Source organism: Zingiber officinale, chromosome 5A (genome assembly GCF_018446385.1).
Source record: "Zingiber officinale cultivar Zhangliang chromosome 5A, Zo_v1.1, whole genome shotgun sequence".
In the NCBI taxonomy this organism is placed as follows: Eukaryota; Viridiplantae; Streptophyta; class Magnoliopsida; order Zingiberales; family Zingiberaceae; genus Zingiber; species Zingiber officinale.
Genome location: NC_055994.1, coordinates 138,305,007 through 138,321,910, shown reverse-complemented (window position 1 = coordinate 138,321,910; position 16,904 = coordinate 138,305,007). Strand labels below are relative to the sequence as shown.

General features: G+C 40.3%; 1 protein-coding gene across 1 annotated transcript; it reads left to right on the top strand.

The window, feature by feature from the left end:
* Positions 1-76: 76 nt before the first annotated feature.
* LOC121982067 (3-ketoacyl-CoA synthase 17-like) lies at positions 77-1,945 on the top strand. The gene is made up of 3 exons (XM_042534944.1): positions 77-864; positions 946-1,395; positions 1,519-1,945. Exons 1-3 carry the CDS (start codon positions 158-160, stop codon positions 1,829-1,831), a joined length of 1,470 nt encoding a protein of 489 aa, XP_042390878.1. The 5' UTR covers positions 77-157; the 3' UTR covers positions 1,832-1,945.
* Positions 1,946-16,904: the final 14,959 nt, after the last annotated feature.

Here is a 16,904-nt window from a genome sequence, read left to right as displayed (position 1 = left end):
GAGACCCACAATTCGGTGCAATTATTTAAAGGTAAAACAAGGTGAATCTATTTATTTATTTTTGATTTTCCGCTATATAAATTGTGCATAGAATCCATCCCGTTAATTCAACGGGAACAGAGCAGCCACCTCCCGTCATCTCTCATTGCCACATGATATGATGAGCAGCAGCAATGGCAGGCCGTGGCATTTCGTCGTCTTCTTCCTCTCAGCCATAGCCTTCACCCTCGTCCATTCTCCTCGCCTCTCCGAACCGCCCCTCCTCTTCCTGTCCCGCCGCCCTGCGCTCCTCTGCCTCGTCTGGTGCTCTCTCGTTTCCCTCGTCGCCTTCCTCCGATGCCGCCCCCTCCCCGTCTTCCTCCTAGACTACAGCTGCCACAAGCCCGAGGCCGAGTCCCGCGGCAGCTACGAGATGTGCGAGTTCTTCGGCCGCCGCAACCAGCGGCACTCGGCGGAGAGCGAGGCGTTCATGCGCGCCATCTACAGCAAGGCCGGCCTCGGGGACGAGACCTACATGCCGCCTTTCGTGTTCCACTCCGACGACCTCGGCAACAAGCTGAAGTGCGCCGTCCAGGAGGCAGAGGAGGGGATGTTCGGCGCCGTCCAGCACCTGCTCGCCAAGACCGATACCCATCCCTCCCAGATTGATCTCGTCATCTCCGCCTGCAGCATGTTCAGCCCCGCGCCGTCCTTTTCCTCCATGCTCGTCCGCCGCTTCGGGATGAAGGAGGGGGTGAAGACGTTCAACTTGGCCGGGATGGGGTGTAGCGCCGGCACCGTGGCGTTTGATCTCGCGGCGAAGGTGCTACGGCGGAGAAAGGGCTACGGCCTCATCGTCGTCACCGAGAGCATCAGCCTCAATTGGTACTGATTGATCGTTCGCTGCAGTTTTAATATATTCGATTCGTGGACCATGCTCCGCTTTCATTAATCGAGATCGAACAGGTACTTCGGCGACAACCGGCACATGCTGGTGACCAACTGCATCTTCCGCGTGGGCACGGCGGCGGCGCTGGTGAGCAGCGACTCGGCGGCGCGTGGCCGGGCCAAGATGGAGCTGGTGCGGTCGCTGCGGACGCACCACGGCGCCGACGACGCGGCCTACAACGCGGCCATCCAGATGGAAGACGAGGAAGGCCACGTGGGCGTCGCCCTCACCAAGGACCTCGTCCGCGTCGCCGGCGCCGGCCTCAAGTCCCACATCACCACCCTCGCTCCCCGCGTGCTGCCGGTGTCGGAGATGCTTTGCTACGCCTACCACGTGGCGAAGCTGTACCTGGGCGGCGACCAGAAGGCGGCGATGGCGCACGTGCCGGACTTCAAGCGCGCGTTCGACCACATGTGCATCCACGCCGGCGGGAAGGCCGTGATCGACGCCGTCAGGCGCTTGATGAGGTGCGTACAGCGTACTTCCTGGATTCAAATACTATTCTTTAAAGCCGAACCAGAGCAACCTTTTAAATTCATAGCTAAATCTGAAAAAAGTAGAACATTTATCTAAATTCTATTGCAATATAGGTTCGAAGAGGAGGTGGTGGAACCGGCAAGAATGTGCTTGCATCGGTTCGGCAATACATCGAGCAGTTTAGTGTTCTACGAGTTGGCCTATTTCGAGGCGAAGAGGAGGATAAAGAAAGGAGACAAAGTGTGGATGTTAGCGTTCGGGACAGGGTTTAAGGCGTGTAGCGTCGTATGGCGAGCACTAAAAGACTCGACCATGGACTCGGACAACCCTTGGATCCACTGCATCCATCGCTATCCGGTCTACCCTCCTCGTCGTGCCAACCCTAACGAAACTGCGACTCCCCTCCCCCAAAAAATAATCGATTAGCACAAAACCGGCTACTTGAGTTGTGTTCTAGCTGTAATAAAGAATAATTTAAATCATTAGATTTGTGGTGGTACCTATGAAAAACGATAGAATGTATCGAATTCTCTTTTCAAACGTGTTTGTTGGTGTGGTTTTTTTGTTAAATTTATTTCCAGTGATGTCGGTGAATAAGATGGGCTCCTGAGTCGGATCCAAGTTTAGGAGGCCGATTGATATGGCCGTGAAAATCAAGGAGTTAGTATTTGGGCCATCATAGTCGATCATCTAAGCCAAAAGGTTATCGACCGGATCCTTGTGTTGATCTGACATCGAGTCCCTTAGTATTGATGAAACTCTCAAGCCGAGTCAGTACCATCTAGATCCAGGTCCTCTTCATCACTTGAGGATAGCACGGCTAGTTATTTTGGACAAGTAATCCATCCGATCGGACCTATGGTCCGACCTGACAAATTGGACACTTGGTTCGACTGAAACGATTGAGCAAAGGACAAGTCCCCGTTAAAACACGAGCAACTCTCGAGCCGATCAGTCAAGTTATAAGTGAACTTTCTCTCATGATCAAGTCCCAGATTTTCAAGCCGATTGGTGAGTTGTAAGTGAGCTTTTTCTCACAACCAAGTTCCAGATTCTTAAATCGATCGACCGAGTTATAAGTGAGCTTGCCCTCACAACCAAGTCCCAGACTCTCAAGCCGATCGCCTGAGTTATAAGTGAGCTTATCCTCCGACCAAGTCTAAGACTCTTGAGACGATCGACCGAGTTATAAGTGAGCTTGCTCTCATGATCAAGTTCGAGCCTCTCAAGCCGAGCGACTGAGTTATAAGTGAGCTTGCTCTCACGATCAAGTCCCAGATTCTCGAGCCGATCGACTGAGTTATAAGTGATCTTGCTCTCACGACCAAGTTCTCTCTCGAGTTGATCAGCCAAGTTATAAGTGAGTTTGCTCTCACGGCCAAGTCCCAGACTCTTGAGCCAATCGGTCGAGTTATAAGTGAGCTTGCTTTGATGGCCAAGTCCTAGACTCTCGAGTCGATCATCTAAGTTATAAGTGAGTTTGCTCTCACGACCACGTCCCAGACTCTCGTGCTACTCGGCTGAGTTATAAGTGAGTATGCTCTCACGACTAAGTCTTGCATGCTCATAACAGTGAGTGATCATTGTGTTGGTGCAAGGAGCACTAGATGATCTAACCTGTGTTTTAATAATGGAAAAATGTTCAAAGTTAAGTTGTCTTGTTGATCTAACAAGTGTGACTGAGCATGCAAGAAAATCCTAAGGGTTCTTAGAAAAAGGTCTTAGTGGATTCTATGCAGGTGGAGAATTCGAGGGTGAGGTAATCCTAGGTCTTAGGAGGAGGTAACCCTAGGTTATGGAAAGTCCTAGCTGCGGTGAGGCAACGAAGTCCTCGTCCGGGGGATTGGACAAAGTTTTGGCAGGTCGAGGACGTCAGGCAAAATTCTAGAGTCAAGGACTTTAGGTAAAAATCCTGGATGGCACGCAGAGGAGTTGTGGGCTCGGGTGCATCTGAGGGACGAAGGCCGAGGAAGAGGGCTTCAAAGGTGACTCCAGAAAGGATGAGTGTGAGGAAATGTAAGGTATCAGTCAACTGGTACTTGGACCAGTCGACTGATCCGAATTCACGAAGAGCACAGAATGCTTCTGTGCTTGTCAGCTGCGAAGACCAATTGACTGGTATAACTGTTAGCAGGATCACGGATTTTGCGAAGTGTCGTTGGCTGTGTCCAACGGTCACACCAGTCGACTGATGCATGGATCAGTCGATTGGTGTCGGGGTTGAGTTGATATGATGATCAACTCTCTCCTCTTATTTATACGTAGCTTTGGGGCATGAAGAAGATTACTCATGCTTGTTGAATAACTCCTAAGTCTTTGCCCAAAGCTTCCAAGTCCACTTTTCCTCTCCAAACCTAAGTTCCATCTTGTAAGAGGAAGAAAGTTTTGTGAGAGGTTGTACTCCACCGAGAAGGAGTAAGATCTTTCCGGAGATTGCTGGGGACTGATCCACCGAAGGATCAAGGGTTCGTCCATCTCAAGGGCACGTCGTGGGGTAGGAGCAAGTAATCTCCGAACCACGTAAAAGAATTGTGTTAGCGTTTGTATTTTCTCTTGTTTGCTTTCATTATTTGTCTTCATATTTCCGCTACGCACTAATCTTTTGTAGAGAAGAAATCGAAGTTGGGGTGACCTAGCTATCCAACCCCCCTTTCTAACCGGCCACTGATCTCCTACAAGTGGTATTAGAGCGAGGACGCCCTTCAACAGACTAATCGCCGAGAAGAGCACTTCATCAAAATGGTCGATTTAAGCATCCATCCACCCAAATTCAAAGGAGACTTCTCTTGGTGGAAGAAAAGAATGGAGGTATTATTCGAAACTGATTTCGATATAATGCTAATTATAGAAAATGGTTTTGAGATGCCTAGGGACCAAGACAATAAGTTAATTGAGAAGATAAGATGGAATAAGAAGCAAAGAGAAGAACACGTAGCAAACTCAAGAGCATTGCATAATCTTCTAAGTGTTCTTCCCCAACAAGAACTAACAAGGATTGAAAACTATACAAGCGCCAAAGACTTGTGGGAAAAGCTAGTGGAGTTTCATGAAGGGACATCGGAAGCAAAATTGACAAAAAGAGACCTTCTCCGATCTCAACTCAACAACATCAAACTTGAGAAAGGAGAAAAGGTATCAATTTTACATTCTAGAATTAAGAAAATTATTAATGGACTAACAAGTCTAGGTGAGTCACTTACAAATCAAGACATGATGATGAAAGCCTTCAATGTCTTCCCAAGAACCACAACTTGGATGCCAATAATAGACTCATTCTACATCTCAAAGGATCTAGAGAAGTGCACTCTAGATGAGTTCTTCTCAACCATGGAGCTTCACGTGACTCGAGTTGAAGGGTTAGATGGAGAAGCTCATAGATCAAGAGGAGTAGCTCTTGTGGCAAACAAGAGAAAGGGTAAGAAGAAGAAGTCTTTATCCCCACCATCCTTCGACTCCGAAGAATCAAGCGCCTCAATGGATAGCAATCAAGAGACATATATGGTAAGGAAAATGAGAAGGGCATTTAAATAGTTTTCAACTAACAAATCTCATGCTAGGAAGAGCTCAAGAAGCAAAAGTAGAACAAGGAGGGGAATTTGCTACAATTACCCAGGAGAAGGGCACATGAGGATGAATGCCCCCTCTTGAAGAAGAAAGAAGAAAAGAAGAAGGAAGAGAAGAAGAAGACAAAAGAAAAGGGAAAGAAGGTTAAAAACCTAAAGGCAACATGGGATGATCCTGTAGGACCGTTGCAACCGGCTAGAAGGGGGATTGGATAGCCTGCAAAAATAAACAACCCTTCCTCGAATTCTTTAAACTAACACTTATAACATAAAGTAAGCAGAAAGTAAATCATAAAAATGAGGCACACGATATTTACTTGGTTACAACCGGGGAGATTGTTAATCCAAGACAAATATAGTACTGAATACTTCTTCAGACGGAGAAGCCTCTTACAACGTTGAAGTGCAGAAACAGAAGCTTAACTCTAAACTAAAGCGTACAAGCGTTGGAATTACAATTCGTGAGTTCGTTGAAATGCTTCTGGACCAAGGCTATATTTATAGCCTTGGTCGGGGCGCCTGGAAGGGTTCCGGCCGCCCTGGGGGGATAAAACTTTATCCCCCAACGTTCAGATCGAGATTGACTCGATCTGGTCAAACTTCACGGTCCGGGCGCTCGGAAGGGTTCCGGGCTGGTCCGGGCACCCCGGACCCCAAGTCAACAGATGTTGACTTTTCTCCGTCGGGACCTTTGCTCCGGTTCGGTCCGCCTCGGTCCGGGTCTTCTACTCCGGATCCGCTCACTTGGGTGATTTCTGCCATCCGAAAAAGGGCTCACTCGAACCCAACTTCCGGTCTTCTCGAGCAGGCTTCCCTCCGGCTTCTCGTCCCTCGGAATCACCGCGTGTTTCCTTCTCGTCCACCAGCGTACTCATCCGCAGTGTTCGTCCCTCGGTCGCACCCCGTGCCGACCTTCTCGCTAGCTGCGTCTCTTGCTCCCCGAGCAATCTTCCGCTCCGTCTTTCGTCCCTCGGAACCACCGCACGCTTCCTTCTCGTCCGCCGGTGTACTCTTCCGCAACACCTCATCCCTCGGACGCACCGCGTGCCGTCCTTCTCGCTAGCTGCGTCTTCCGCTCGAGTACCTGTGCTCCTAAACTCCTGCACACTTAAACAAAAGTTTAGAAACACACAGGACCTAACTTAACTTGTTGATCACACCAAAACAACCTTGGGGTTCCAACAATCTCCCCCTTTTTAATGTGATCAACCCAAGTTAAGCTAGGGTCAAAATAGACATGAAAATTAAACAATTATATTGCCATAACGTGCAACATGATAGAAACATTAAGTTTCAAAAATTTTTAATTTTTAATTTCTACCTCCCTCTAGACTAATATTTTTTCTTCTCCCCCTTTGATTACATAAAAAATTGGGGTTGCAAGAAAAATCTAAAAGTTGACACTTAGAAAAATTATAAAACTCTATTTCAATGATTTTCTGAAAAAATTTTCTAAGTCAAGGAAAATTTCTAAGTCAAACATAACTTTTGAAAATTTTCTAAGTTTTCGTCATCAAGAATTAAGAACTTTACAAGCCGAAAACTTTATGAAAATAATTTGAGAATATTTAAAAAAAATTAAGACAAATTTCTATGCATTTATTTTATATATGTATATATTTTAATTCTAATGCTTTTATCATAAAGTTTTAAATTTTCATTTTAATTTATCATAACTTCTTAAATCACACTTTTTCAGATTTAAAGCAACCAATATTAAACATGCAAAAAATTATATCATGTTAATTTCTATTATTAGTTTGTCGAAATTCTTTAATCGACAAACTATTTCTTTTAACTTAATACTTTTTATTACATTTTGAATTTCTAATTCACAAAAATATTTTGATAAGATAAGTTCTAACTTGAAAAAGTTTTTCGACAATATTTCTAATTTGCAAAATTCGTTCGACAAAATATTTTATAATTTGCAAAAATATTTTGACAACATAAATTTTAATTTGCAAAAATCTGTTGATAATGGATTTTCTAATCCGAAAAACTTCTTTCGATAGTATCTCTAATTTGCAAAATTCGTTTGAGAAAATATTTCATAATTTGCAAAATTTATTCGATAGAAGATTTTTTAATCCGAAAAACTCTTTCGATAATATCTCTAATTTGCAAAATTCGTTCGAGAAAATATTTTGTACTTTGCAAAATTTATTCGATAGAAGATTTTCTAATCTGAAAAACTCTTTCGATGATTCAATTTTTAATTCGCAAAATTCTTTTGGCGATATTTCGATTGATTTAACTAATTATTTAGAAGGTGGAGACCATACCTGACTTACCTTGTCAGCTGTTGATTCTCTCCCTATTGAATTGCTTTCTTTAGAAGACTCTCCCCCTTTCTCGATGCTCATCGCGGATGAGCTTTCTTCATCTTTAGGTGGGTCTTCCGCTATGATTGTTGTTTCGGCAATTTCCTTGGTCTCAGTTTCGACTTCTTCTGATTCTTCATGAATCTTCAAGAACTTTTCTCAAAGTTCTTTTGCGCTTTTGTATTCTCCGATTCGGTCGAGATCTTCATCTGGTATTACGGTTAGAAGATGAAATTCCGCCCGACCGTTTGCCATATCCTAGTTACGTTGCTTCTCGTTCCAGAGGCGTTTATCGAGTTCTTCTCCATTCGTTGTCTTAGGTGCTTCAAAACCAGTTTTCATTATTAAGAGAATATCGAAATCAGAGTATAGATATACCTCCGTTTGTTTCTTTCATAAAGAAAACTCCCCCTTGAATGCTAGTGGATAGATGCTATCTCCGGCCATCGTTTTGTTGGTTCAGATGACAGTTAGTCCTTCTGAGGCGTCTCGGCTCTGATACCACTTGTAGGACCATTGCGGCCGGCTAGAAGGGGGGTTGGATAGCCTACAAAAACAAACAACCCTTCCTCGAACTCTTTAAGCTAACACTTATAACATAAAGTAAGCAGAAAGTAAATCATAAAAACGAGACACACGATATTTACTTGGTTACAACCGAGGAGATTGTTAATCTAAGGCAAATGTAGTACTGAATACTCCTTCAGGTGGAGAAACCTCTTACAACATTAAAGCGCAGAAACAGAAGCTTAACTCTAAACTAAAGCGTACAAGTGTTGGAATTACAATTCGTGAGTTCGTTGAAATGCTTCTAGACCAAGGCTATATTTATAGTCTTGGTCAGGGCGCCTGGAAGGGTTCCGGGCGCCCTGGGGGGATAAAACTTTATCCCCCAATGTTCAGATCGAGATTGACTCAATCTAGTCAAATTTCACGGTCCGGACGCCCGGAAGGGTTCCGGGCTGGTCCGGGCGCCCCGGACTGTTCCGGGCGCCCCGGACTGTTCCGGGCGCCCCGGACCCCCCAAGTCAACAGAAGTTGACTTTTCTCCGTCGGGACCTTTGCTTCGGTTCGGTCCACCTCGGCCCGGGTCTTCTACTCCAGATCCGCTCACTTGGGTGATTTCTGCCATCCGGAAAAGGGCTCACCCGAACCCAACTTCCTGTCTTCTCGAGCAGGCTTCCCTCCGGCTTCTCGTCCCTCGGAATCGTCACGTATTTCCTTCTCGTCCACCAGCGTACTCATCCGCAGTCTTCGTCCCTTGGTCGCACACCGTGCCGACCTTCTCGCTAGCTGCGTCTCTTTCTCCCCGAGCAATCTTCCGCTCCGGCTTTCGTCCCTCGGAACCACCGCACGCTTCCTTCTCGTCCGCCGGTGTACTCTTCCGCAGCACCTTGTCCCTCGGACGCACCGCGTGCCACCCTTCTCGCTAGCTGCATCTTCCGCTCGAGTACCTGTGCTTCTAAGCTCCTGCACACTTAGACACAAGGTTAGAAACACACAGGACTTAAATTAACTTGTTGATCACACCAAAACAATCTTGGGGTTCCAACAGATCCATCTTCATCGGAGGAAGAAGAACACAATGTGTCCCATTTTGCTCTAATGGGAATTGATGATGTAGCCTCCACCTCATCTAAAAATGAAGAGGGAAAGAGCTCAAGTGAAGATGAAGAAGGTGATAGATCGGATGCGAGCGATAGAGGGGGTGGGGGGTGGGGGTGGGGGTGAATATCGCGCTCTTTTTAAAACTTTTCTTTTCGTATTTCAAAACAATTTGAGTAAGCAGCGGAAAATATAAAGGGACAAGTTCATTTACTTCGTTCAGAGCCTAGTTCGACTCCTACTCGTCCTTGATCGCACCGATGGGCAATCACTATGACTCTTCTTTCCGAAACTTTTGGAAAGAAGCAGATCGTACAGATACAGAAAGTATAAGATAGTAACAACCCTACTATCTTATTTAAAAATGAGTGCAATACAAAAGTTATACAGACAGAAGTATTCGTAGAATGTAGCTTGGTCGGTACTTCCGGACGGAGTGGCTTGCTGAGCTGATGAAGACGTGTAGCACAATCCATACGTAAAGAAGGGCTTTTTAGATGATCAGAAGTATATACAACCTCAGACTTCGAGCCTCCTTTTATACGTGTAATGGGCGTTCGATCGACCGATCCTCCTGTTCGGTCGACTGAACACACTCCCCTCCTTTCTGGCTGGAGTCTGACGCTGGCTTGATCTTCGGCAATCAATGCTCTTCAAGGATTCAATCGACCGAACCCTTTTTTCGGTCGACCGAACAGCTTCCTTCCCTGTTCGTCGTGATTTGTCGAGATCAACAGTTAATGCGCCTTTAATGCTGATTGGTTCGGTCGACCGATCCATGGGTTCGGTCGACTGATCGGCTCAATTTCCTTCTGTTCCTGATTGTTGCTGTGTGTGCTGAGTCATAAGGGTTCGGTTGACCGGTCAAGCTTTGTTTTGGTCTGAACTGATACCTGCTTTGAGTTGACCTGGTTTGGTCGACCGATCCTCCTGTTCGGTCGACTGATCGGGTCGAACCTGCAAAACAGTGTTAGACAATAATCCTGCAAAATAGATATTAGCACAGTAATATAAAATACATGAATAATAATATAAGACAGTAGAACTGTCTTGATATCAACTTGGAAACCTACCCGGTTTCTTCAATTGGATCAACGAGCTTAGGTTGTTCCCTTCAGGAACTCTACCTCACTGTCGCTCCTCTAGTTGCTTACCTCAACTTACCTGCTAAACATGGCCCTTCAGACCTGTTTGGACTTTTGCCTGCTCAATGTCTGATCGCCTGATCCACTAAAACTTTTCCTGCAATATTATAATAGCTAACAGCAATAATAATACAGAAAACAATGGTAAATCTAAACCTAGATTTATCGAGATTCGCTGGTCCGGTTGACCGCGCGCGATCGATCGGAAACCATCCAATCAACCTTGCTTGGAGTTCACTCCTCCAAGACTTCTCATTACTAAGTTTACCACCCCCTAGGATTTTCTCCATCTGACTTCACTCACCAGAACCTAAGGTTACCACCCTTTAGGATTTTCTTCACATGGCTTCACTCACCAAGACTCAGTATTCGGCTACCCAGGGATCAAGTCCTCCATACCTATCCACCTGGCTTCCATGATATACCAAGATTTCTCTTACCTAGCCTACAACTAGAACTTAGTATTCGGCTACTCAGGGATCAAGTCCTCCAGACCTATCCACCTGGCTTCCACGATCTACCGAGATTTCTCCCCTTGCCTAGTCTACAACTAGGACTTCCTTTGATCAAGCTCCATACTTAAGCATACTTAAACATATTTGTCTGACATTAAAACCTTGGAGGTCGATTGCACCATCAATCTTCCCTTTTTGATGTTTGACAAATATGTTTAAGTTAAGTCAATTCAAAAAGATTTAGATTTCTAACTTAAACCCCTCTTCTCCCCCTTTTGTCATACAACAAAAAGAACCCTTTATAAATGGCATTGATTGATAATGTATCCTTAAGTTTTGCACTAACAATGATGTAGAACCCTTTAAACATTCATAGATATTTTCTAAGGAATTCTCTCACCCTTTTAAAGGACAATAATAAGATGTGATTGGATTTTCAAATTGAACATGCATCAATTATATTTTGAAAAATATTGATTCTTTGTGTCAAAAAAAAAAAATTAAGAAGCTTTCAATATCATTTTAAAAAAATATTTTAAGGATTTTACTAAGATATTCCTATATATATATATATATATATATATATATATATATATATATATATATATATATATATATATATATATATATATATATATATATATATATATATATATTCAAAACCAAGATATGAATGTCATAATATTCAAAAAGATTTGCAAAGAATATTTCAAAGTATGAAACATAAAGTTTTAGAGGAATATTCAAAGTATTTTTCAAACTATGATTTTTCAAAAAGTATGAGTTTGAAAAATATGATTTTGAAAAGATAATGCTTGAAGAATAATTTTGTAAAAGTAATAATTTTTTTTAAAAAAAAAATAATATTTGATTAAGAGATTTTAAGATAATTTTCAAAAAAAATTGTAAAAAAGTTTTATCAAGCAATTTTCAAAGAGTGTTTTGAAACATTTTTCAAAATATGTTTTCAAAAGTAAGATTTTGAATAATTCATGAAACATATTTAAAAATATGTCCTTCAATAAAGTCGCTCCCCCTTAACCAGACACTCTTTATAGATATCCTTGTTACCTACAAGGAAAATATTCCTAAATGTGTCTAAGGATCATGGTTAACTTAAAGATCTAAAAACTTAGATGGTGAATATAAATATAATACACCCAATCAATTATCAATCAAAATTTGAAAATATTTCTTAAGAAAATAGATATATAAGTTTTCAAAACATGTTTAAAGATATTTTAAAATTTAATTTTCTTAGCTTCTCACACATTTTAAATTTTCAAGTATGGTAATCCTATAGTTGCGTGAGATGACTTTATTGATTGTGAGTTTAATTGTAATTAAGTTAAAATTGAGTTTTAGTTGAACTTTGATTATGTTAAATTAATTTGGGGTTAAAATGAATTTCTTAATTAATTTTATGATAACATTGAATTTTTAGATTAATGATCCAGGTAAACTTAATTTGTAATAATTCAAAGTTAGTTTCAATTAAGTTTAATTTGATTTATAATTGTTAGATTGATTATTGCTTATTTCTATTAAGGTTGATTGTAAGTTTCATAATTAATAGTTATGGATCAATTAATTATGAATTATTAATTAGTTTCTTAGGAATTAATTAGGTAAAATTTTAGAATTAATTTTAATTAATTTTTGTTTAAGATTAAAGTACTTTATTTGATGATTAAAGTTAAGATTTCAAATTGAAATTCATTAAGAATTAATTAAGTGTATTAAGTTATGTTAATGATTAAGTTAAAATTATTAATTAATAATTAATTAAAGTCATTAAAGATTAAATATGTCTATTAAGGTAAATAGTTATTGATTAATTTAGTTTTAATTTGAAGTTGTTTTGGTTTATTTTTTTAAAATACACTTAAGGTAATTCAAGTTTAAGTTTAGTTTAAATTAAGTTTATTTTAATTTTATTTTTTTATTAATTTAATTTGAGTTTTAATGATGTTTGAATTAAATTTTGATTAATTTTGGATTTTAACTAATTTTAGGTGTTTTTAATTTTACATTTAAATTTTATTAGGTTATTATAATTAGGTTTAATATTTGAATTAAATTTGAATAATTTTAATTAAATTTTAAAATAATTTTTAATAAGTTTTAAAATAATTGATTGTTTAATATTTTTTTTAAGATTGAACTTGAAAAAAGTTATTGAACCCATGTTAAATTCAAACTTAGCTTTGGGTTAATTAAGCAGGCGTCTGAAAGATAAGCTTTCAGTTCAGTGGCGAAACATATGACCTTTTTGTGTATCAACGGTGGACTACTTGCTGAAGACTTTCCAAACGGTTCCCGTCCAAAAAATTTAATATTAAATTTTGGTCTAACTAGCCCATGTTTGACTGGGGTAGCTTCGGTCAGATCCACTAAGTCTAGTGCACCAGGTAGAATTCCATATTCATCCTAGACATGCCTTCGACAAAGTTTCTTTGACGTACTATCATCCCAATCAATTCCGATGCTATGTTGTTAGGATTTGGTAAACCTTTTTAACTAACCATTCTAAAATAGTAGCATAAAAAAATGCATGACATGGTATATATTTGATCATAGCAAATTTAAACAAGTCATATTATTATTATTTATTATTGTTTAGTATTATTTATTATTACTTTGTTATAGTTGTTTTATTTTATTATTGTTATATTATTATTTTATATTGTTATTATATTATTATTTATTAATATTGTTATTATATTATTATTTATTGTTGTTGTTGTTGTTTTATTGTTATTATTATTGTATTGTTGTTCTTGTTTTATTGTTATTATTATTATCCTCGACAACGTTCAAATCTGCCAGATTGAATGCGCCTTCAATCAAGGTTGAAGGCGCCTTCCATGTGGGTTGAAGGCGCATTCAAAGCTGTCGAAGGCGCATTCCCACTAAAAGGCGCGAAGGCGCCTTTAACTCCAATGAAAGTGCCTTCAGCAGCTCCGCAACTCCTTTTTGGCTCTTCTGTTGCTCTGTTTGCTAGGGTGATTTCGGTCAACTGGAATAGGGTTCAGCCGAACTCATTTTCCGGCCTTCTCCTTGAGCAGACTTCCTCCTCGGCTTCTCGTCCCTCAGACCACCGTGTGCATCCTTTTTGTCCGTCGGTGTACTCTTCCGCAGCACCTCGTCCCTCAGATGCACCGAGCCCGTCGGATCTCTCCCCTGTCTTCCTTTTCGCTAGTCGCGTCTTCCACTCGACTTCCTGTGCTCCTAAGATCCTGCACACTTAGACACAGGGTTAAACACCAACAGGACCTAACCTGACTTGGTTGATCACATCAAAACTACCACGAGTAACCAACAGTCTCTCCTTTTTTGATATGATCAAACCCAAGTTAAGTTAAGGTAAAAATAATTTCTAATTTTTGCAAGTAAAAAAAATTGCAAGTAAGAAATTTTTCTAAGTAAAACTTGCTAAAAATATTTTACAAAAAAAATTTACTAAAAAATTTTCCAAGCAAAATTTTTTAACCTTTTTGAAAAAAAAAAATTACAAGTACCCTCTAGACTTCTTCCCTACTCTCCTTTTTTATCACATTAAAAATGAGGTTCATGTAAAAGTCTAAGAGTAAAAAAATAATAAAACTATTAAAAAATTTTAATTATTTTAAAAGATAAGAATTAATTAAAAAATATTTAATTATTTTTTTAACAAAAAATTAAGATATTTTTATAAGTTCTAAATGCTTAATAGTTAGTCAATTAAATACTTATTTCAATAATTGACTTCCAGGTTATTGCGAGCTACTGGACTTTCTTGGATATTGGGACAACAACCACTTTTTAGACAAACCCTCTTAAAGAAATTTAATATTTAATTTAGTTTGAAAGCTATTATTAAAACATTCAATCCAAATATGATTTTGGAACTCAATATAGGTTCCTTCCTATTGGGTTAATTAAAAGTTTCTTAGGTATATATTTCTGTGAAATTTTCTTAATCTGGTCCTTATGGTATTTAAGGTACCAATTCAATCCACTAAATTTTCTAATATATTGAATATTTGAGCATGCACGATTTTTCAAATTTTCTATTTCATTTTTAAAGCTTTCATTTTTATTTTTTATTTTATCAAATTCTTTTAATCGACAAGATTTAGATAGAGTTAATTTCAATTCTTTATTTTTTTTCTAATTTACAATAATTTTTTGTTAATAGTTTTACAAACTGAAATAACTTGTCAGGAGAAAGAGACCATACCTGACTTACCTTATCAATCCCGTGATCCGAAGCTCCCCATGAAGTATTGCTTTTTTTCGATGTTGCTCCCCCTTCATCGATGCTTTTGATGCTAATTTTGGGCGAGCTTACTTCGTCTCTTTCTTGGTGACTTGTCACTATCGCAAGTCCGGCGATAACTTCAATTTCCAATTCGGACGGCGTTTCTTCCCACGTCGCCTTCATATTCTTGTACCTGTTCGCTTGGGTTGACTTCTTGTTCTTGCTCTTGTCCTTGTCTTTCAATTTAGGGCAATTATCTTTCACATGCCTTTCTTCATTACAGTGGTAGCATCTTATCCTTCTTTTTTACCCTGCATTTGATTAAAATTTTTTTGTTTTAAATAACTTTTTAAATTTACGTACCATCAGTGTTGTTTCATTATCATCGAGAGAAGATTCTGAATCTTGTTCATCCATCTTTGCCTTTAAGGCAATGTTATGCTCCTTCTTCGGACCTGCACATCTCATTTCATGGGCTTTAAAAGTTGAAAATAATTCTTCTAAAGTAGTTGAATCTAAATCCTTAGATATATAATAAGCATCTACTAATGATGTCCATTCAGTATTTCTAGCGAATATGTTAAGAGCGTACCTTAGTAAATCTCGGTTACTTACATTTTCTCCGAGATTTGTGAGTCCGGTGATGAGCTCCTTGATCCTTGAGTGAAGGTGTGCAACGGTTTCGCCTTCTTCCAATTTGATATTGCTGATATGGTTTTTGAGCAGAACCCGTCTCGCGAGTCTCGCCTCCGAGGTTCTATCATGTAGTTCCAAGAATTCCTCCCAGAGCTCTTTTGCAGACTCGTAGGCTTCGATCCGGTTGACTTCTTGTGGCACTAAGACGCTTAGCAGATGAAACTCTACTTTGTCGTTAGCCACGAAATTGACCTGCTCATTTTTGGTCCAATGGTATTTTTCTTTGCTTTTAGATGCTACAAAACCAAATTCTATTATTAAAAGTAAATCAAAATCAGTTTTGAAAAATACCTCCATCTTCTTCTTCCAGTTGGCGAAATCCCCCTCGAATTTCGGTGGGTAGATGCTTGATCCGATCATCTCGTATGCTTCATTCAGCGGTTAGTTCTCCTAAAGCGAACCTCACTCTGATACCACTTGTTGGCTCAGGTAGGCTGGAGGGGAGGTGAACTGGTTGTTAAGAAAAACGTTCCTTGACTTTTAACTCTGATTACTAGTGCAAAAAAAAAAAAAAGAATAAATGAACAACAAAAAAAATGAGGTCAAAAGAGTTACTTGGTTACAACTGGGGAGGTTGTTAATCCAAGGTAAGTAAATGCACTAAAGATCTCCTTCTTCGAAGGCGGAGAAACATCTTACACTTGTTGGAAGTTTAGAAAGTAGCTAGGAAATGAATACAGAAGTTGTTACCTATTTCGTAGGTCCAGAGGTCTTTTTATAACTCCTGTAAATCTTATCCGCAGCTTGAAGGCGCCATCAATAGAGGTTCAAGGCGCCTTTAAGGGATTGAACTTTATCTGTCGAGGATAAAGCATTATCCTCGACAACATTCAAATCTGCCAGATTGAATGCGCCTTCAATCAAGGTTAAAGCCGCCTTCCATGTGGGTTGAAGGCGCTTTCAAAACTATCGAAGGCGTCTTTACACTAAAAGACGCGGAGGCGCCTTTAACTCCAATAAAGGCGCCTCCAACAGCTCCACAACTCTTTTTTGGCTCTTCTGTTGCTCCGTTTGCTAGGGTGATTTCGGTCAACCGGAATAGGGCTCATCCGAACCCATTTTTTAGCTTTCTCCTCGAGCAGACTTCCTCCCAGCTTCTTGTCTCTTGAACCGCTGTGTGCGTCCTTCTCGTCTGCCGGTGTACTCTTCTGCAGCACCTCATCCCTCAGACGTACCGAGCCCATTAGCTCTATCCCGTGTCGTCCTTCTCATTAGACGCGTCTTTCGCTCGACTTCCTGTGTCCCTAAGCTCCTGCACACTTAGACACGGGGTTACCAACAGGATCTAACATGACTTGGTTGATCATATCAAAACTACCACGGAGCACTAACAATATCAAACTTAAATAGTCGTCTGTCACATCACGCACGCGGCGACATGCAAGGACGTCATGTGGCATTCTACTATAGGTGACACTAATGGTAAAGCAAAAAGTATAATTATGGGGTATGACGGAGTGTACTCTAT